Source organism: Oryx dammah, unplaced genomic scaffold, assembly GCF_014754425.2.
Source record: "Oryx dammah isolate SB20612 unplaced genomic scaffold, SCBI_Odam_1.1 HiC_scaffold_11077, whole genome shotgun sequence".
Lineage (NCBI taxonomy): Eukaryota > Metazoa > Chordata > Mammalia > Artiodactyla > Bovidae > Oryx > Oryx dammah.
In genome coordinates, this window is record NW_024080471.1 from 8,163,923 (window position 1) to 8,186,559 (window position 22,637).

The 22,637-nt window shown below is 39.5% G+C and overlaps 1 protein-coding gene across 3 annotated transcripts in view; it reads left to right on the plus strand.

Annotated features, from left to right (window-relative positions):
• Positions 1-22,637, plus strand: part of LOC120860506 (probable methyltransferase TARBP1) — a 64,111-nt gene that overhangs the window by 25,897 nt on the left and 15,577 nt on the right. For all 3 annotated transcript variants that reach the window (XR_005720342.1, XM_040236338.1, XM_040236339.1), the window contains exons 13-22: positions 8,762-8,859; positions 11,866-12,027; positions 16,105-16,292; positions 16,652-16,913; positions 17,019-17,207; positions 18,447-18,628; positions 19,090-19,161; positions 20,435-20,555; positions 21,236-21,346; positions 22,000-22,149. Coding sequence is in view for 2 of the 3 variants with exons in the window: in XM_040236338.1 (XP_040092272.1) it covers positions 8,762-8,859; positions 11,866-12,027; positions 16,105-16,292; positions 16,652-16,913; positions 17,019-17,207; positions 18,447-18,628; positions 19,090-19,161; positions 20,435-20,555; positions 21,236-21,346; positions 22,000-22,149 (1,535 nt within the window). In the remaining variant the exon portion in view is untranslated. The remainder of the gene's footprint in view (positions 1-8,761; positions 8,860-11,865; positions 12,028-16,104; positions 16,293-16,651; positions 16,914-17,018; positions 17,208-18,446; positions 18,629-19,089; positions 19,162-20,434; positions 20,556-21,235; positions 21,347-21,999; positions 22,150-22,637) is intronic.

The window sequence follows — 22,637 nt, forward strand, 5'->3', positions numbered from 1 at the left end:
TACTGTACAGCAAAGTCAGTTTATATATATATATACACACACACACATACACACACTTGCTTTTTTAAAATATTCTTTTTCATTATGGTGGTGGCTCAGACGGTAAAGTGTCTGCCTGCAATGCGGGAGACCTGGGTTCAATCCCTGGGTCAGGAAGATCCCCTGGAGAAGGAAATGGCTACCCACGCCAGTATTCTTGCCTGGGAAGTCCCATGGATGGAGGAGCCTGGTGGGCTACATACAGTCCAAGGGGTTGCAGAGTCAGACACAACTGAGCGACTTCACTTTCACTGAATGTAGTTCTCTGTGCTATACAGTAGGACCTGATTTATCTGTCCTATATATAATATCTTACATCTGCTCATTTAGATTTATTTAATTAAATTAAAATAGATCTAAATCCTGAAAGAATTTCTTTGATAGGGAAAGAGGAAAACAGTTATTTTCATTTTATAAATGAGTAAATAATCTAGCAACTAACTGCAGGTCCTAGGATAAATGATCACATAATAATAAAGTCAGAAATAACGAGGTAAAGTCAGCCCTCCATATTTATGGGTTAAACCAACTACAGACTGAAAATATTCAGGGCAAAAATTTCTAGAAAGTTCCAAAAAGCGAAACTTGAATTTTCTGTGCTTCAGCACATTCTGCAGCAGACCTTGGCTAAGCCTGGATCTGCTGTGAAATGTGTAACATTAAAACACACTCCTGAGAAATGCAGACATATTTTCACCTACTTACGAGCCATAGTGGCTTATGTGGGAAAACCCATTTTACTTAAAACTCCCCCAAAAGATGTCTTAAAATGTTCAAAATAAACTAAAGCCTAATTAATAACTGGTGAAATGGTCTCTGCTGCCTCTGTCAGCTTAAAGCTCTAAATAAATTATGTTCCAATGGTTATTTTTTTTTTTATTCACAGTAACTGTACGATGTTTATTTTTATATTTGAGGAAACATACCATTAGTCACGTTGTAACTCTCCCCTTGTTACATTGGATTATATGCTAAGTCACTTCAGTTGTGTCCGACTCTGTGCAACCCCATAGACGGCAGCCCACCAGGCTCCCCCATCCCTGGGATTCTCCAGGCAAGAACACTGGAGTGGATTGCCATTTCCTTCTCCAGTGCATAAAAGTGAAAAGTGAAAAGGAAGTTGCTCAGTTGTGTCCGACCCTTAGCATGGAATGCAGCCTACCAGGCTTCTCCATCCATGGGATTTGAGGGCCAAGTAACTGCCCTTATCACACTTCTGTCCTAACTACAGGCTGAATTTGTCACAATAGTGGGTATGATCCTCTTTGCTGAGTGTTACTTTTTTCCCTGAGTTGCTTTTGTTTTCTAGCTTTGATCTTTTGTGTCTCTTTGAACTTTTCTTCCGAAATTAGGTTTTAATTAGTTTTTTAATTGTGGTAAAATATATGTAACAAAATGTGCACTTAAACGTTTTTAAATGTATGCACAGTGCTGCTTAACCATCACCAGAGCACACCTCCAGGACTTTTTCATCTTCCCAGCCAAATCTCTGTACCTGCTAGATAATTACTCCCCATACCAATCTTCCCTCCCCAGCCCCTGGCAACACAAGGAATTTCTGTCTCTGGGAATTTGACCCTTCTAAGTGGAGTCATACAATACGTATCCTTTTATGTCAGGCTTATTTCACTTAACATTAGTGTGTTCAAAAGGTCCATTTGTGCTGTAGCCTGTATCAGAATGTCATTCGTTTCTAAGGATGCATAGTACTCTGTTGTATGTGCGGTGGATGTTCAGGTTGTTTCCATTGTTCTGACAGTTCAAATAACACTGCTCTGAACATTAATGTACAAGTGTCTGTTCAAGTCCTTGCTTTCAGTTCTTTGGGGTACATACCCAGAAGTGAAATTGCTGGTTCATAAGGTAATTCTCAGTTGTGTCCGACTCTTTGCGACCCCATGGATGGCAGCACTCCAGGCTTCCCTGTCCATCACCAACTCTCGGAACTTGCCCAAACTCATGTCCATCAAGTCGGTGATGCCGTCCAACCATCTCATCCTCTATTGTCCCCTTCTCCTGCCTTCAGTCTTTCCCAGCATCGGAGTCTTTCCAGTCAGTTCTTCACATCAGGTGGCCAAAGTATTGGAACTTCAGCTTCAGCATCAGTCCTTCCAATGAACACCCAGGACTGATTTCCTTTAGGATTGACTAGTTTGATCTCCTTGCAACCCAAGGGACTCTCAAGAGTCTTCTTCAACACCACAGTTCAAAAGCATCAATTCTTTGGCACTGAGCTTTCTTTATGGTACAACTCTCACATCCATACATGACTACTGGAAAAACCATAGCTTTGACTAGATGGACCTTTGTTGGCAAAGTAATGTCTCTGCTTTTTAATATGCTGTTTAGGTTGGTCATAGCTTTTCTTCCAAGGAGCAAGCTTCTTTTAATTTCATGGCAGCAGTTACCATCTGCAGTGATTTTGGAGCCTGAGAAAATAAAGTCTCACTGTTTCCATTGTTTCCCCATCTATTTGCCATGAAGTGATGGGACCAGATGCCATATCTTAGTTGTTTGAATGTTGAGTTTTAAGCCAGCTTTTTCACTCTTAACTCTTTCACTTTCAACAAGAGGCTCTTCAGTTCCTCTAAAATCATGGTAATTCTGTGTTTAATTTCTTTTTTTGACTGTGATGTGAGGCCTGTGGGATCTTAGTTCCCTGACCAGGGATTGAACCTGGGCCCCAGCAGTGAAAGCGCCAAATCCTAACCACTGGACAGCCAAGGAATTCCCTTTGTGTTTAAGTTTTTAGGAGCCACATGTTTTTCATAGCAGCTGTACCATTTAGAATTCCAGTTGGCAGTGCACAAGGCCCTAATTCCTCCACATCCTCGATAACGCTTGCTGTCTTTTATTTTTCTTATTTTTGGTAGTGGCTGTCCTCATGGGTATGAAGTGATATCATGATTTTGACTGAGCTAGCTTTTTGATCATTTTAGGTACTGCTTTTGGGATTCAGGTTGTGACTGTCAGTTATAGGAAACAAGACCCTAAACATCATTCTGAACCTGTGCACAGTTTGTATATTGTGATGCAGTGTTAACTTTAAGGATGTGCCAGTGACTGGGGTTTAAGTGAAAGAGAGGGTCTTGAGTCTTGTGGTAACTGACAGGGCACGCGATGGTAACAACGATGCTAACACTGGAAACACGAGTAGCATCGACTTTTCATGTCACTTTGTTCTCTCTTCTTCAAGCCCTAAACCTTCCTTTGCAATCTCAAATTAACTTTTTTTCAGTCTAATGAGTTTGATTGAATCTGTGAAAAGTAGATATTTTTTTATGCTATAAGTTTGAGATATGAGTTGAGAAATAGGAGTTTTCTGTTCTTACCATATTCATCAGTCATTTTCTTGGTTCATAAAAAGCTGTAATTCCAGACTGTTTGCTGGTGGCTGCTTAAACTGGCAAGTGACTCATCCGTGAGACACTTCAGAGGCCATAATAGGGCTGTCTTTATAATAGGTAACATGAATGTTTAAAATTAATAGTGTGATTTTTAATGCAATGTGTAATCTTTTAAAAAATTTATCTGCAAGTGATAGATGCAGCATTTTGTTAAATACCTATTTAAATCTTTTGCCTATTTTTAAATTGAGTTGTTTTCATAATCTTGTATATAATAACAAGAGTTTGTTATATATTCTATTAATAGATGCAACTCTTTTGTTTAATATGTGATTTAAAAATAATTTTCCCAAATCTGGAGTTTCTCTTTTTCACTCTCTCAACAGGATCTTTTGTAGAACAGAAGTTTTTCTTTTGATGAAGTCCAGTCTATTTATTACGTAATTGTATTTCTTTCTTTTTGACCGCCTGGTCTTCGTTGCCACACGGGCTTCCTCTCCAGTTGCAGCGGGCGGGGGCTGCTCTCCAGGTGCACTGCACAGGCCTCTTGTGGAGCACAGCTCTGGAGCACGGGCTCAGCAGTCGTGGTCCAGGCCTGGCGTGTGGGATCTTGCCAGATTGGGGATCAGTCCCTGGCTCCCACATCGGGAGGCGGCTTCTTGACCACCGAGCCGCCAGGGAAGCCCCTGTTTTATGGTTTTTTAATTCTTAGATCTAGCATGTAAGTAGAGGTAATTTGTTAAGGTGGGAGGTGAGGTTGAGGTTTGTTTTTTGCCTATGAGTTTCCAGTTGCTCCAGACCATTTGTTGATGAGATTTCCTTTTCTTTGTTGAATAGTCAAAAATTAATTGGCTGTGGTGGAAACAACCCAAAATAGATGGATGCATGAATAGATAAGCGATATATTACTGTAAAAAGGAAGACAGAAGTACTGACACATGGATGAATCTTGAAAATATTAAGTGAAAGAGGCCAATTGCAAAATGCTATGTAATATGTGATTCCATTTACATGAAGCATCCAGAATAGGCAAATCTAGAGAGACAGAAAGTGTATCAGTGACTGCTTAGGGCAGGCAGAGGAGGAGGGTTATGGGGTGGTGGCTCAAGGGTATGGGCTTTTCTCTCTGTGGTGATGAAAATGTTCTAAAATTGACTGGTGATGGTTGTACATATCGCTGACTGTACTGAACACCTTTGAAGTACACATTCTTAATGGGTGAATTGTAAAATATTCCATTTATAGTTCAATAAAATTGTTTAAAAACAGTTGACCATGTTTCTGTGGATCTATTTCTGGCTTGTTTTATTGATCTTTATTTTTGTCCCTTTACCAATACTGTACTATTTTGGTTACTGTAGATTTACAATAAGTCTTTAAATAGGTAGTGTGATTCTTTCAAATTTATTCTTTTTTGTCAAAAGTATTTCGAGCTCTTCTAGTGCCTTTGCCTTTCACTATAAACTTTATAATCAGCTTGTCTGTATTTACCAAAAAAAATCCTACTGGAATTGATTGGAACTGAATTGAATATAAAGATCAGTTTTTTTGAGAATTGCTTTCTTTCTTGAGGCTTATAATTCATGAATATGTTTTATCTCCCAGTTTATTTAGGCTGTCTTTTATTTCTTTCATCAGAGTTTTTTTTTAAGTCTTCAGCATCTATATTTTGTTAAATTTATGTAACATATCTTTGGGGGAAAGATTATTGTAAATGATATATTTTTTAATTTTTTGGTTTTGAATTGGTCTTTGCTAGTATACAGAAATGTGATTAATTTTTGTGTGTTGAACTGTGTCCTGTAACCTTGCTGAAGTGTACTTAGTAGTTGAAGTAGTTTTTTTTTTAAGATCCTTGGGATTTTTTTGTAGACAGTGATATCATTTGTGAATGAGGACAGTTACATTTCTAGGGTTTTTCATGGTTTATCCTTTACATTTCTTTAGGATCAGGGGTCTGAAGTGATTCATTTGTAACTCCTGTCAGTGGTAGTGGTGATCCTCTCTCTTCTCTTTAAGACTGGCTAGTATTGACCTTTTCAGAGAAGCAGCTTTTGGTTTCATTGATTTTTCTGTGTTGATTTTTCTCTTTTCAATTTCATTGATTTCTGTTGTTTGCATCTTTCTGCTTGCTTTCGGTTTATTTTGCCTTTTGCTGAAGTTAAGGCAGAAGCTTAGATTATGATTTTAGATCTTCTTTTTTAAAATGACATCGAATGCTGTGAATTTTCTTTAGTTTTGTATTATCTGCATCCCACAAATTTTGGTATGTTGTATCTTTAGTTCTGATTTTTTTTTTTTTAAGACTTTCTCTTTTACCCATGAATTTAGAAATGTATTTGGAGATTTTGCTGTTATCTTTCTGTGATTGCTTCTTGTTTTAATTCTGTTCTAGTCAAGAGAGCATACTTTATACAATTTCAGCTTTTAATAATTGTTATTTTGTTAGGGCATGGTTTATTTTGGCCTATGTTCCATGTACACTTGGAGAGAATGTATATCCTGCTATTATTGGGTGTGGTGTTCTATAGATGTCAGTTATATCCAAGAGTTTCATGTTTTTCAGTTTTATATTCTTGGAATTTAGGAGTGTTGAACTCCAACTATAATTTTGGATTTGTCTCTTTCTCCTTTTACTACTGCCAGCTTTACTTTATGTATTTTGAAGGTCTGTTGTTAAGTGGGTTTTGCTTTTTCTTGAGAGTTGACTCTTTTATCATTATGTAATGTCCCTTTTTATCCCTGATTATTTTCTTCACTCTGAAGCCTACTTTGTCTGATAGTAGTATAACCACTTGTACTTTCTTTTAATTAGAATTTGCATAGTACTTTTTTTTTCTGGCTTTGTACTTTTAGCCTATTTAATGAGCATTATATTTAAAGTGAGTTTCTTATGGACAGCATATAGTTGGAGCATGATATTTTTGTCTCTTCTGACAGTCTGTGTCTTCTGTTTGGTCTAAACTATTTGCTGCTGCTGCTACTAAGTCGCTTCAGTCGTGTCCGACTCTGTGCGACCCCAGAGACTGCAGCCCACTAGGTTCTGCCGTCCCTGGGATTCTCCAGGCAAGAACACTGGAGTGGGTTGCCATTTCCTTCTCCAATGCATGAAAGGGAAAAGGGAAAGTGAAGTCCCTCAGTCATGTCTGACTCTTAGCGACACCATGGACTGCAGCCCACCAGGCTCCTCCGTCCATGGGATTTTCCAGGGGTGCCAGTGCCTTCTCCAAAACTATTTGCATTTAATGTAATTATTTACATATTTGGTTTTAGAGCTGTCAGTTTTTGTATTCTGTTTATTTTCCTGTTTGTAATTTCTTTCTTTCCCCTCTTCTGGCTTCTTTTGAGTAGTCTGAACATTGTTTTGTCTTCCATTTTAATTATCTTTTGTGTTTTTTCCTAAATGTCCAAAGTTTTTTGTGTGATTGTCATGGGGATTATGATGTGCATACTTTTTTACAGTCAGCTTAGAATTAACATTTTACCAACTTGAAATTCACGTAGAAATGTTACTACTTTATAGGTCCCTTAACCTCTTCTTCATTTATTATAGTTGTCTTATATCTACGTTTATTAAAAACGGTACCAGACAATGTTGTATTTTTTGCTCTTAACCATCAAACACATTTTAAAGATTCAAGGGAATAGTCTCTTGTATTTACCCATTAAAAATTTTTTTTGCTGTTTCATCCTTGACATTCCATGTTTTCCTGTGGCACTGTATACCTTTTGTTTGAAAAATGTCCTTTAATATTTCTTTGGAGGCAAGTTTGTTGGCAATCGATTCATTTCCCTCCATCTGAAAATGTTTTTATTTTGTCTTCTGGAGAATATTTTTGTTGAATATGAAATTCTGGTTTGCTAGGTCTTTTCTTCAGCACTTTAGAAATGTTCCATTTGTTTCTGACCTCCACGGCTTCTCATTAGAACTCTGTAGTCATTCACATCCTTTTCTCCCCCAGGTAGTAAGCTGTTTCTCTGTGCATGCAGTACTGTTCCTTTGTTTTCAGTTTGGGGAGCTTGGCTATACCATGTCGGATTGCCTTTTTTTTTAAAGCCTGGCCATGCTGCACATGCTGTGCACGGTTTAGTTCCCAACCAGGGGCTGAGCCTGTGTCCCCTGCAGTAGAAGTGTGGGGTCCTAATCACTGGACCACCAGCGCGTTCCCCAGTTTGCATATTTTACTGATCTGTTTTCAAGTTCACTGATTATTTTCCCTTACATTTCTTTGCTGTTATTGATCCCATCCAGTGAGTTTTAAAGTTTTCAGTTATTGTACTTTGAATTATAGAATTTCTATTTGGTTTTTGTATAAGTCTTCTATTTCTTTGGTGAGACTTTCTGTTTTTCCATTCATTTCAAGAATAAGTGTTGACTGTTCAGGCATGGTTTAATAGCTGCTTTAAAGTCTTTGTCAGATTATTCTAACATCACTGTCCATCTTGGTGTTGTCATTTGTAGATTCTTTTCCCATATGAGCTAGGACTTTCCTCATACTTTATCTACCCAGTCATTTGGATTGTATCCCAGATCTTTGGGACATTGTGTTGTTAGACTCTGGATCGTGTTTAGGTCTGTGGACAGTGTGGATACATTTGCGTGGCAGTCAGCCAGCCTGGCTTGTTTTAGGCCTCAGTTTCTGTTGCTGCAGCTCTGTGTGTGTGTCGATTTACTGTCAGTTTTGCTTGCGAGCCTTTTCCAGTGCGGTCTTGACCTGTGCGCTGAGTGCTGCATCCAGTGGCCAGGTTGGCACCTGTGTGGCTGTCTGTTTAGTGCTGAATGTGTTGGGCCTTCTGAGTAGCATCATATTCAGGCCCAGCAGTTCAGGGGTGAGCCTGGCCACCCTCCATACACCACTTGCTGGGGCTGTTTTCCTGATCACGCCTGCCTTTGGAATCCCCTAACTACTCACTGTCTAGTTCTCTGAGTTCCTCCTTTTTAATTTCCTGACCAGAAAGTGGGGGCTAAGTCTGCTGCCCACCTTCGTGACTGCTCCTCCATCAAGGGGTCCATCTACAGCGGGACCAAAGCAAACTCTCCACTGTTGAGGGTGATTACTTGCTAAATCCATCTGCTGCTTTTGACTTTTGAGAGTCTTCACGTGACCGTTTCAGATATCCCGTCCAGGCTTTGTAGCTGAATTTAGTAGAGAGGGCAGTGTACCTTTGCTGAATCTTATCCAGAACCGAAACTCTTCAATGGTTTTTAAGATCAATGGTAGATATCCCTACTGTTACGTTACCAGAATTCATTTTTGGTAAGTGAGTCACACATACACCTAACAGAGTTGAACTTTGTTAGAATATATGATATACATTGTACCAAATAACTTATTTCTGTAATTTTAGTTGCATGCTTTTTTTCCTCCATACAGATGAGGTATTTACTCTTCTTCAGAACTTTATCATGTCTACTACAGAGAGCATTTCTGAATTTATTCTCAGACGACTTACTATGAATGAACTAAGTACTGTAAGTATTTACTTGAGTAACTGCAGTCTTTTCATCAGTATTTTGAGTGATTACTGACTGGCAGGCACTGTATTACATTGAAAGGAAAAATTAATGTGATATTTTCTTGAAAAGTGGCCTTGGGGGGGCAGAAAAAATTGAAGCTTTAGAGTCTCCTAGTTCCAGTTCAATTGGTATAACTGATCCTAGGAAGATTATAATAGCTTTTCTGAGCCTCAGTTTCCTCATCTGCAAAGTAGAGATAAGATATCTGCTTCCTACAATTTAGAGAGTACCAAATGGTATAACATATTTGAAGTACTTAGCATAGTCAATGTATATTTGGTCCCCGGATCCAGAGATTCTGACTTGGCAGGTTTGGGATGGGACTGGGTGTCAGTGCACATAATATATTTTTATGTCTGTATGTGATCTTCAAATGAAGTTAGAGTTGGGAACAACCAGTCTGAGGTGAAGAGGATGCTCTATGAAGATAGGTATCCTCTCTGTCTATGCTCACTGCATAATTGTTCTTTCTAAGACATCTGAAAATAAAATTATAAAGTTTTCTCCTTTTCTTTGAGGATATTTTGAAAATATTAATTTTATAGAAATGCCTATAATTCTTAATTTGGGAGGGTTTGACATTCTCTAGGGCAGATGTTGAAAGTTACAATCATTATATTGTCAATAGAGTGAGAAAGCATGCTTATTTTAACAACTTTCATTAGAACATCCAATTAAGGACATTTGTTTGATGGCTGATAAGCAGGTGTGAAAATACAAAAAAGCAAGTTTTATACCAAAATACCTGAGATATTTTGATAAGGCAAGGAACAAACTCCTCTGGAGGGGAGTGTGTTTATCTTTAGCATTTTTCTTGGGAGTGTGTTTATCTTTAGCATTTTTCTTATTCAACAATTGTTAACAGTATTGCTACACCTAAATTTCCAAGAAGACATTTAATAAAGAAGTAACTTTTCATATTTTATTCCCCTATCACTTTATTGTTATCAGTATTACTTTTCCATTTTATTATAGAAGTTTTCAGACATACACAAAATTATAGTGAACCTCCTTGTCCCCAGGGAGGGACAGAAATAATATTTTTGTTTGTTTGGAGTCTGAAGCTAAAGATAGCTTTAAAAGGGGGAAAGTTATTGTGTTTGTCTTTGAGATTTTAAAAAGTGAACTCATTTCCAAAATAACTTTAAATTATTATATAAATCCACTCTGTAATACGTTTGGAATTAGAATTCCCAATTAAGTGCATTTGTTTGATAACTTATTATAGTTTAATAAAAGTCTCTTCCCCACTTTCCTTCCCCTCAGCAGTGCGATAGTCAATATTTAACAACAGGCTCTCCTGCAAATGTCCATTCTCTGATGTGTAGCCGTAAAGTCAGTTTTTCAGGCTTGGTTTGGGTCCCTTCTTTTTTCATTTCCTCCTGTCTAGGTGACCTCATCTACATACCCAGGTTCAGTTATGCCAGGCACCCTCACATCTGTCTCCACCTCTGACTGTCCTTCTGGCTGAATGCCATTCAGCCAACTGCTGTTTGATAACTTGAGCTGGACTTTCCACACATACAGTGTTTGAAATGGAACCTCTTATCATTCCTATAAGAGGTTATCTACCCTACCCCACGCCCCTAGGTTCGCTTCTCAGGGGATGTGTGTGATCCAACAGGTTTCTTTAAGCCTAAGACTTGGGAATCCTCCCTGGTACCTTTATCCATCACTCTCACTCACTGTGTTCAATCTGTCACCACGCCCTGGAGTTGTCACTTGTCTCTGCATGTATCCTAGCACTTGGCAAAGTGCCTGGCATCTAGTGGTTGCTCAGTAAACACTGATAAACTGAATGAATTCTGTGCTTCCTGTGTGCCACGGAAGCACGAGGGCAGAGCACTTGGCACTGTAATAGTCATCAAGGCCACCACTCAGGGCCCGTCTCTTCAGCATGCTTCTCTCACTTAATTCTTCCCAGAACCTTGTGAGGGAGAGATACACTCTCCCCAGTTTACAAGCAAGGAATCTGAGGCCCAAAGAGATTAAGTCTCTTGTCATGGGTCACAGAGCTAGACTGAACCCAGTCTGCCTATGTGTAGGCATTTAGAAGACCTGCATTTAATTCTGTTGCCCTGCTTACTAGCTCTGAGATGCTGGGTAGGTTGTTTGACCTCTCTGAACTTAGTCATCTTCTTAGGCAAGTGGGGCAGTGACCATTCCTTGTAAGAATGGAGTGTTACAAGTGCCTAAAGCAAAGGAAATGGCAGTTGCTATAGTTGTTATTGTGATTATTTAAGCTGTGTTAGCATGGAGGGCAGGGCTGTGCATCCCAGGCTGTGTGTGTGTGTGTTGGGCTTCCCAGGTGGCACTAGTGGTAAAGAACCCGCCTGCCAATGCAGGAGACTTAAAAGATGGGGGTTCAATCCCTGGCTTGGGAAGATCCCCTGGAGTAGGAAATGGCAACCCACTCTAGTATTCTTGCCTGGAGAATCCTGTGGACCGAGGAGCCTGGCGGGCTACAGTCCATGGGGTCACAAAAAAGTTAAACACGACTGAGCAACTTAGCACACACACAGCCTGGGAGGCTTAGTTCCTGCCATCCATGCTAAGTCTCTTCAGTCACGCCCAGCTCTGCGACTGTACGGACTGTAGCCCGCCAGACTCCTCTGTCCATGGGATTCTCCAGACAAGAGTACTGGAGTGGGTGGCCAGTGTGCCTTCCAGGATGCTCATAATCAAGGTGGGGAGCCAGCTGCGTGCTGAGTGAGCCATGGTGTGTGCGGTAACTGTGCTGAGCGCAGAGTCACTGTCTAAGCACAGGGAGGATGTGCTCAGCTCTGCCTGGGGAGTTGATGGAAGGCTTCTTGGAGAAGATGATTTCTCCCCTCTTCAGTGTCATCTTTCAGTACTTTTAGACAAACGTAATAAACTGATAAACTTTTAGATAAACTGAACTCTCCTGGTTTTGTGAAAATCGTGGACCCTGCTTGTTAAGTGTTTTATTGTGTGTCTTAGGTTTCAGATCTGGATCGTTGCCATTTGTACCTGATGGTGTTAACTGAGCTTATAAATCTCAACTTGAATGTTGGGTGGAAAAGAGGCAACCCTATTTGGAGAGTTATTTCTCCTTTGAAAAATGCATCCATTCGGCATCTTCAGGAAATGGACCATGGACAGGTAATCCTCTTTGCTTCAAGGCTTATAGTTATGTTGAATAAGGCATGCATGGAATACATATTTGACTATTAGACAATATTTTGATACACAAAAAGCATCTGCCAAAATTTAATTTTGAAAATAATAGCCTTTGTTCATAATATTTGATGACGATTGAGACTCCTGTCATAATATATAACATTATATTATAATAATAGAACAACTCCTGTCATAATAGGTATATAACAAAGATATGGTGTTCAGTTCAGTCACTCAGTTGTGTCCGACTTTTTGCAACCCTGTGAACTGCAGCACGCCAGGCCTCCCTGTCCATCACCAACTCCCAGAGTCCACCCAAACCCATGTCCACTGAGTCGGTGATGTCATCCAACCATCTCATCCTCTGTCGTCCCCTTCTCCTCCTGCCCTCAGTCTTTCCCAGCTCAGGGTCTTTTCCAATGAGTCAGCTCTTCGCATCAGGTGGCCAAAGTATTGGAGTTTCAGCTTCAACATCAGTCCTTCCAATGAACACCCAGGACTGATCTCTTTTAGGACGGACTGGTTGGATCTCCTCGCAGTCCAAGGGACTCTCAAGAGTCTTCTCCAACACCACAGTTCAGAAGCATCAATTCTTCTGCGTTCAGCTTTCTTTATAGTCCCAACTCTCACATCCATACATGACTACTGGAAAAACCATAGGCTTGACTAGATGGACCTTTGTTGGCAAAGTAATGCCTCTGCTTTTTAATATGCTGTCTAGGTTGGTCATAACTTTCCTTCCAAGGAGTACCATCTGCAGTGATTTTGGAGCCCCCCAAAATAAAGTCTCTCACTGTTTCCACTGTTTCCCCATCTATTTGCCATGAAGTGACTTCAGTCAGTCTTAAAGTCATTTAGATACAGAGAGTGGATTTTCACTAGGTCTTTTACCCAGGTACCCGTCAGGGACACTTTAAGGTGTCCAAATTCAGCAGTGTGGTGTTGGAGCCTCCATACCTAGCCTTCTACCTCATTTTCTAGCCTAGTCGTGCATAGCCTCTCCCCTTCCTTCCCACAGGACACCTGTGCTGCATCCCTGCTAGGCCACCGCCCGGATTCCGTCCCTCCAACATACACTTGTCAGTAGCTGGTCCATCCTTAATGTCCCAGCTCAAATTACATTTTCTCTTAAAGGCCTTGGATTGGTGTCTCATTCTTTCCTTCATTTACTTATTGCTTTTTATGCCTTCATTTTTGTACTTATTTCCATTTTACTTGTTTTTGGAATAATTTATGTGTATATGTCTTCTCCATTAGATTTTAGTACCTAGAGGCATTTCTTAACATGATATAATAAGATGTAGTGGTTATGAGCACAGGCTTTAGAATTAGACTTCCTGGTTATAAATCCTCGCTTTATCCTTACTAGCTGTGTGACCTTGGGGAACTTACTTAACCTCTCTGTGCTTCATTTACTGCATCTGCAAAATGAGGGTTATAGGGTTGATGTGAAAATTAAAGCTAGCTCATTAATGGTAAACCTTCATAACAGTACCTGGCACGTGGAAAGCCGTCAATAAATGTTAGCTCTTGGCAATTAACACATGGTAAGGGTTTTTTAAAGTTGAGCTGAATCATAATCCAGTCTGGGCTGCTAATTAAAATAGCTCCTTAATTCCATTAATAATCTAATTTTTGAAGTAGTTTTCAAGAAGTGTCCTAGAAGAAAATTATAAGGAGGACTGATTAATCCTTCAGTATCCTATCCACTGCATATTAGTGTAATGAAGGGACATTGTGAGTTCTGAATGTGGACCAGAACCGTGAACCAGACCTCAGTGATTTTTTACAGATTGGCTTGCTTTCTTTAGTGATTCACCGAATTACATGAAGGTTAATAGGGACCATATTATGCAACTCAAAAGTAACCCTGAATTTTATTTCCTGTATTGGCGGTGTTGCTGAGTAAAATTGACCCGTAGAGATACTCAGTTTACTTTGGGGGTGGCAGGGGCAGGTGTGGGATGGAATAAGTACTAGAGGGTTCCTTTCTGTAGAGGTGTTAGTGGTGGACAGGACTGGGGAGAACAGCTTTGATCTCTCAAAGAACCTGTCCAGGTTCTTGCCTGCACTTCTGGTTAGAGATTGATTTTCTCTCTGTACGTACAAAGCCAGGCTATCTTGGTCTCCTTCCTTTGTGCTCCTACATGTAGAGATCCAAGCGCTTTATGTGAAATAACCAGTTTATTTAATTTTCACAATAATTCTGTGAAGTAGATTCTGTTACTGTCGCCATTGTACAGCAGAGTAAACCAAGGTGTGGTGTGTGTCCACAGTCAGCTGGGGGTAAGTGCACAGTCAGGGTTCAGACCTAGGCTGTGCGGTTCATGAATCCAGCTCTTATCAGTCACTGCTGTGCTGCGTCACCTTGCCTAAAGCAGAATACAGCTGACTGAAGGAATTGCGTATGATGTGCAAGGAGCCTTGTTTTTTCCTTTTTAAATGAATGAATGTCTCTCTCTCTCTTCTTTTTTTTTGATGGCACCAGGTGGCATGCAGAGTCCTACTTCCCTGTGCCCCCTACAGTGGGAGTGCAGAATCTTAACTGCTGTACAGCCGGGGAAGTTCCCCCACCTTTTGTTTTTAATTCTAGTTCAGCCAAACAGTTGAAATAGGACTCACTCATAGGAAAGTTGTATCCAAATTGTCTTTTAGTGAATTACTGAATTGTTGTTGTTGTTGTTCAGTCACTAAGTTGTGTCTGACTCTTTGTGACGCCATGAACTGCAGCACACCAGGCTTCCTATCCTTCACTATCTCCCTGACTTTGCTCAAACTCATGTCCGTTGAGTCAGTGATGCCATCCAACCATCTCATCCTCTGTCGACCCCTTCTCCTCTTGCCTTCAATCTTTCTCAGCATCAGGGTCTTTTCCAGTGAGTTGGCTCTTCGCGTCAGGGGGCCAAAATATTAGAGCTTCAGCTTCAGCATTGGTCCTTTCAGTGAATATTCAGGGTTAATTTCCTTTAGACTGGTCTGATCTTGCTGTCCAAGGGACTCTCAAGAGTCTTCTCCAGCACTACAATTCAAAAGCATCAGTTCTTTGGCACTCAACCTTCTTTATGATCCAACCCTCACATCTGTACATGACTACTGGAAAAATCATAGCTTTGACTGTGTGAACCTTTGTCAGCAAAGTGGTGTCTCTGCTTTTTATTGTGCTGTCTAGGTTTGTCATAGCTTTCCTTCCAAAGAGCAAGTGTCTTCATTTTGTGGCTGCAGACACTGACCGCAATTATTTTGGAGCCCAAGAAAATAAAATCTGTCATTGTTTCCACTTTTTTCCCATCTGTTTGCCATGAAGTGACGGAACTGGATGTCATGATTTTCATTTTTTGAATGCTGGGTTTTAAGCCAACTTTTTCACCCTCATCTTTCACCTTTTTCTAGAAGCTCTTTAGTTTCTCTTTACTTTCTGCCATCAAAGTGGTATCATCTGCATATCTGAGGTTATTGATATTTCTCCCTGCAATCTTGATTCCAGCTTGTGAATCATCCAGCCTGGCATTTTGAATGATGTACTCTGCATTATAAGTTAAATAAACAGGATAACAGTATACAGCCTGAGGTACTCCTTTTCCAATTTTGACCCAGTCTGTTGTTCCATGTCTGGTTCTAATTGTTGCTTCTTGTCCTGCATACAGGCTTCTTGGGAGACAGGAAAGGTGGTCTGGTATTCCCGTCTCTTGTGATCCACACAGTCAAAGGCTTTAGCATAGTCATTGAAGCAGAAGTAGATGTTTTTCTGGAATTCCCTTGTTTTTTCTGTAATCCAGCAGATGTTGGTCATTTGATCTCTTGATTCCTCTGCCTTTTCTAAATCCAGCTTGGATATCTGGAAGTTCTCGGTTCACACACGGCAGAATTTTTATTACCACTTTGTTTATTCACCACCAGTTTGTACAGAAATGGTACAACCAAGCAACGTATGTTGGATTTCCTTTTTTTCCCTCTGATATTCAGCAGCAGGCACCAAGCAGAAAAGGTGGGCACGAGATTCCGGCAGACTGGAATTCACGTCCTTACTGGTTACAAAAGGTTGTCCCATTTCCTCCCCAGGAGCCCACACTGGGTAGACAGATGCAGAGAGCCGCTAGCATGGCTGCCTTGGCCATGGTGTGTGAGGTCCTCAGCCAGAAGCCAGAGCTACAGCTGGACTCTCTGGATGCGGGTCCCCCAGAAACGCTCATCTCATCACTCCAGCTCAATCAGACTCTGCAGAAGCCCCACACGGAGGAGGCGAGCAGGTGCGTTCACCACGTGGAGAGCAGCATGTACACGAAAGGCTTCTTTTTGCTAATGTTTAAAAATCCACTTTTGTCTCAGTCATTGAAGTAATTAGTGGTCACTCACCCTTATTACTGGAATCCCATTAACTTTTCTGCATTTAGTTTTCAGTGAAGCATTTAAAGTGAGTGAAAACACCTGCTTTCAGAGTAGTTAGGAAATTGAGTTTTCTGCGGTTTCCTTGTTTTTTGGTAGACAGAATAATTTAATAATGACTGTTTAATTTCTCCCCTTGTAAGGATAGTGTACTGCTACATGCAGAAGAAGTTGAGACAGACCTAAGGAAGTATGGAGTTTGTGACTTAACTTTTTTTCTCAGTTTTTTTGAAGAGTCATCATCTTCCCAAGGATGGGGGAAAATAGTTGCACAGTATATTCATGATCAGTGGGTCTGCCTCTCTTTCTTGTTGAGAAAATGTCACACCCTTATACCAGCCTCAGAGGGTGAAGTTCTGGAACCCACTCTACCTGCTGTTCCAATGGCAGTAAGGACTTTGCAGTCTGCGCTAGAAGCCCTCACAGTTCTGCCTTCTGAGCAAGTCTTACCTGTGTTCCATTGTATGAAAATTTTGGTTCCCAAGGTAAGATATAATGAGACATAAATTGAAGAATAACCATAGGAACAGACATCAGTTTCTGAAATTGTGATAATCATGTGTTTCTTTCTTTTTATTTTCCCCTACCAGCTTCTGACCACCTCTGAATCACTCTGCATAGAATCTTTTGACATGGCATGGAAAATCATAGCCTCTTTAAGCAACACTCAGCTGATATTCTGGTCTAATTTTAAAGCTTTTGTTCAGTTTGTTTTTGATCCCAAAGTTCTTACCATCGCTGCAAAAATCAAAGGCCAGGCATATTTCAAAATAAAAGAGGTAACTTTTAAAAAATTGAGATGAAAATGCCCATACCTCTGTCCCCATTACTCCCTTCCACCCCTCCCCCCACACCCCTGGCAAGCCACCATTCTACTTTCGGTTTCTAAGAATCTAATTACTTTAGAGAAAAGAGGGAACTTTTTGTTTTCATTTTAATTTGTGTAGCTTGTAGCACATAAGGAAGAGGAGAGGTATATTTGTAACTCCATATTAGTTTGCTGTTATTTTTTCATTCAGTCAGTAAATATTTTGAACCTCTTTTAGTATCATAGGTAAGAACAAGAAAATCTGTTAGATATAAAGGAGTAGGTGCAAAATGGTAGCCCATGAACCATATCTGCCTTCCAAATTTGGTTCATCTAATCAAATTAAAAATTTTTAAATAGTTGCCAGCTTTTAAGAATTGGGAAATTTGCACAAAAATCTCTGTTTCTTCTTCTCTTGGAAAATTGCAGGACTGGCCAGCTCTGGTCATTTCTGCATGAGAGCAGCAGCTGGGTGTTGCCCAGTACTTGACTCAGGTGGGCACACCCTTTCTGCTGCTTCACTCCAACCACGGCTTGATTTCTTCTGGACCCTGAGGGCAAATTCAGATGCCATTTGTCAGTGCATCTGTGCCATTGCTTTTCTCGTACAAAGAAATCTTTCTTTGACTATAACCTTATTGAAAGGTCTTTCTGGTTTCTGGAGCCATTTGTGTTTACAGTCACTGGTGCGCAGGAGGGGACATAAGGCAATGGGACTGCATCGTGCCTGGGATGCACATGCACTCCAGATGCAAAGGGGGCGATGGAAAACAAGTCCGTACGTTGCCCTGCCTTCACTGCGCGGCCTCTGTCCTTTCCTGCCGCACAGCACACACTTAGAGATGGTGGCTTCTTTTGCTTTGGGGAAAGGGAAGCCTCTGGCAAGTGTAAAGAAAACTGAACATGTCCAGGGTGAGGTGTTTCTTCTGCCTTTCATTCTATTCACTTTGGACAGTTGTTCCTCTGGGAAAGTTCTGGGTGAAATCAGTATCAATAACATTTTATTTATTTTTAGTATTAAATGAAAAATTAGCATTCCGTGATTGGTTTTCATCTTTCAAACGATAAAAGAGTTTTTAATTTTTTAGACTATGGTTATGTTGAAACTATCATTTGGAAGCCATTCAAGTAACAAGTTTTGGCAACACAGATTAAAAAGAAAAAAACTTGATTGATCAAATGATAAAGTAACTGTTGTATTTCATTCCAGATTATGTACAGGATAATTGAAATGTCTGCTATAAAAACTGGAGTCTTCAATATCCTGATAAGTTATTGCTGCAGATCTTGGGTAGTTTCTGCTTCCAATGTGTCTTTATCAATTGCTAAAAATTACAGTGAACTTGTCCTTGAGGCATGTATATTTGGAACCGTGTTTCGGCGTGATCAAAGGTAAAAGGTGCCATTATTGCAGCCTCTCATAATTTTTTATATTAGGTATCTATTTGGGTAGAATTGTGCCTTTATATTAGCGGAGAAGGCAATGGCACCCCACTCCAGTACTCTTGCCTGGAAAATCTCATGGACGGAGGAGCCTGGTGGGCTGCAGTCCACGGGGTCAGTAAGATTCAGACACGACTGAGCGACTTCACTTTCACATTTCACTTCCATGCATTGAAGGAAATGGCAACCCACTCCAGTGTTCTTGCCTGGAGAATCCCAGGGACGGGGGAGCCTGGTGGGCTGCCGTCTATGGGGTCTCACAGAGTCAGACACGACTGAAGCGACTTAGCAGCAGCAGCAGTGCCTTTATATTAAGGCTTTCAATTAGAAAAATATTACTTAACCTTTTATTTGGGGCTTTAATTTTTTCCTCTAAAACTTGTTCTTTGTTGCATGTTTTTTATGGAAAGACTTGTTCAGGATGTACAGACGTTCATAGAAAATCTTGGACATGAGTGCGCAGCAAATGTTGTTATTGAAAAGTAAGTGTGGTGGGTCTTCTATATCTTGATATAAATGGAATATTCAAAATATAACACATGAGAGATATTCTGTGTAAGATATTGCATGAGCCTTCACAGTTGTTAGAAATTATATTCCCTTGCTAATATATTTTCTTCAGACCTGTCACTGTTTACTGAAATTTGATAAACTTAAAAATTAGTGCAGAAGTCCAGCATAAATAAGGAAACAACTATGGGAAGCATACAATCCCTATTCCTCTTTTCTGGGTGGAGGACTGATCATCAGAGCACAAGTTTATTCTTTTTTCGTTAAAAATCACTATTCACCAATCCCTATGCTCACGCAAAAACAAAATTAGTTGAAATAGACTCTAAAGTTTTGATGTCTGGGATAAACCTATGATTGATCTACTGCTAAAATCATTGAGGTTTTTAAAAGTTTTTATTTTCTCACATAATTTTCAAAACTTTGTATGTGTAGGTGTTTATAAATAGTATTGTCATGAGTTTAGAGTTTAGGACAATAAATGATAATTGTGTCTAGTTACCAAAAGTTAATTATTTTGAGAGTCATACTTGTGTTTTAAACCATCTGCCACTCTTCATTAAATATATACATTTGTCATTGCTCATTGTCTTAATTAATTTTTTATTTTCTTGGCTGCTTTAGTATGACAATAAGTAAAAATTTTCAGTTGATGGTTCCAAAATATTTTGATTTCTACTAGACAGACGTAGTTAATTTAAAATAACACTCGTTCACATTATAACAGTTTTAATGGACTTGGAAATGCTTACTAACGATTTCAGTGAATTTATCTTTCCACATTGGATACTGAAAATGCTGGGCTCCTCAGCACACACAGTGTTTCCTGAGTTTGCCGTTCACTTAGAGACACGCATTCACAGTGCACAGTGAGCAGAGCATGATGCTGATGTGTATTCTGGCCTCTGGGCAGGAGGTGTCTGTGGTCCTCCAGGAGCCGTGTCATGAGCTGTGATCTCTTTTGTCCACAGATAAGCTATTATTGACCCAGTATCACTGTGTGCATTGTTTTACCAGAAGTCTGGGTAAATTTGGGTTCTTTCAGACTTTTTGTACAGGCGCTCCTGTTGATGTATTTTATCTTCCACTGTCTATCCTAAATTTAAATTTATCCTAAGTGTTTATCCTAAATTGTCATTAAATATGAAGCTACTTAAGGTTTTGATATTTCAAAACTAACATCTTACATGTGTTTTTTTTAATTTGAAGATGTATTAACATCATCTATCATTTTATATATTTTAGTACCAAAAGAGAAGACCATTATGTGAGAATTTGTGCTGTCAAATTCCTGTGTTTATTAGATGGCTCAAATATGTCTCATAAGCTGTTTATGGAAGATCTTGCAATCAAGCTGTTGGATAAAGTAAATATGCTCTATTTTAGCCTAAAGTATCTTAACTTGCTTAAAGCACTGGCAGTGACGTGACAAAAGTAAACGTAGCATTTGACTGAGTTTAGACGAAACGGACCGTGAAGGCAGGAGAGAGAGCTCTGATAACGCAGAAGCGCTTGGCGCTGCAGCTCTCCTGCAGGTCCCATTTTTCCAGACTTACGTAGTCAAGGGGCTGGAGAATCCCATGGACAGAAGAGCCTGGCGGGCTGCAGTCCCTGGGGTCGCAAAGAGTCGGACACGACTGAGCAGCTAACACTTTCACTCTTAAGTGTAAGGTAACATCTCAGTCTCCTCTCGCCCACGTGACCCCTCACCTCCCCTAACGGGGCACGAGGAGAGAGAAGGACATTTCCAAGTACTTTCATATTAAGCACAGGCGTATGGTTCCTTTTCTAATTTTAAAAGAAGATAAGTTTAAAAAACAAAAGCAGGTAAATGCATTGTTTTGAAAGGAAACTTTAAAAAATGTCATAAGGAAAAATACAGTGTCATAAGAAAGTGTCTTTTTTATCCTTCTACCTTTCAAATAATAGGCTTCTGTGCCCAGTTTATGCCTTTTAAACTTGAAGTTGTCATTGATTTTGTTTTCATTACTCACAAATTCAGTAGATAGTTTAACCTTGACCCCTTCTTCCCTTCCTCCCTCCCAGGATGAGTTGGTGTCCAAATCAAGAACTCGATACTATGTGAACTCTCAACAACACAGGGTGAAAAACCGAATATGGCAGATTCTGCTTGTACTTTTCCCCAAATTTGATCAGGTATAATGTTAATTATATTTGTACCTTTAAGCATAATGTTTTCATATGGAAGCTGTTACGTGCTTCTTTAAAACTGAGAAGTAAGCTGCTTAAAATATGTATTTCAGTTCTTAAAGTTATTCAGAAGTTTAATAGAATATTAAGACAGGTGTCATGGAAGTAAATTGGAAACTGATTTAAATGGTCCCACTTAATATATTTTTCCATTAGTATTTTATTATAACATTTTAACATATATTTATGCCACAATAAAACTTTAAGCTTTTTTTTTTAATAGTGACTGTTTCTTAATTAAAATTAATAGCCATTCACAGTGGTTAGGACTTCAGATTTTCACTGCTGTGGCCTGGATTTAATCCCTGTTCAGGGAACTGAGATCCCGCAACCCACGCAGCATGGCCCAAAAAAAATATTAATAGCCATTTCCAAGTTGATAAGACACTAGATTTGAATTGTTCCCATCACAAAAAAAGAAATTATTGTGTGACATGATAGAGGCATTAGCTAATGCTGCAGAGCTGATGGTCATATTGCGGTAAATAAATGCATTGCACCAACATTCTGTAAACCTTCACCTTTTATACGTTAATTATAGCTCAAATTTTAAAGTTAATAATGATAACAGTTTAATTTGTCAACTTTATTTTTCTCAGAATTTCTTGAATACAATTATTGACAAGATTTTCCAGGCTGGCTTCATCAATAATCAGGCATCCATAAAATATTTTATAGAATGGATTATTATACTGATTCTTCATAAATTCCCTCAATTTCTTCCGAAGTTCTGGAACTGCTTTTCTTATGTAAGTAGAGGAATTGTTTTCATGTTTTTTTAATGAAAAGATTTGGGCTATGTTGGGACATTGTTTCACTTTATAGATGTTTTCTGTTGCACTGCCCCTAATATACTGACATCCTAAATTGTGTTTGCAGGATTTGAATTAATTTAGGAGACAGAAAGCTCTGGCATTTATCTTGAGTAGAGCATAATTTTTATTTGAGAGCTTTTCTATTCCAACAAAACAAAGATGGAAAAGGCTTCTGTTATTAAAAAATGTGGGAAATAGGTGCCGTCTATATTTTTATTTACTGAGCAGTGTCTTTGTTTGATCTTAGAGATAAGAACAATGAGTCTCCCTTCTATACACAGTCTCTCCTTAACCAAATGATTTCTCATCCCTTGTTGGTAATGATGCTGAGCTGCTCATTCCTCTGCTGTAACCACCTATCTACTGTTTTTCCTGGTTATGCCAGGCTGGGTGATTCTGCATGTGGTGTCTGCTGGGCTGGG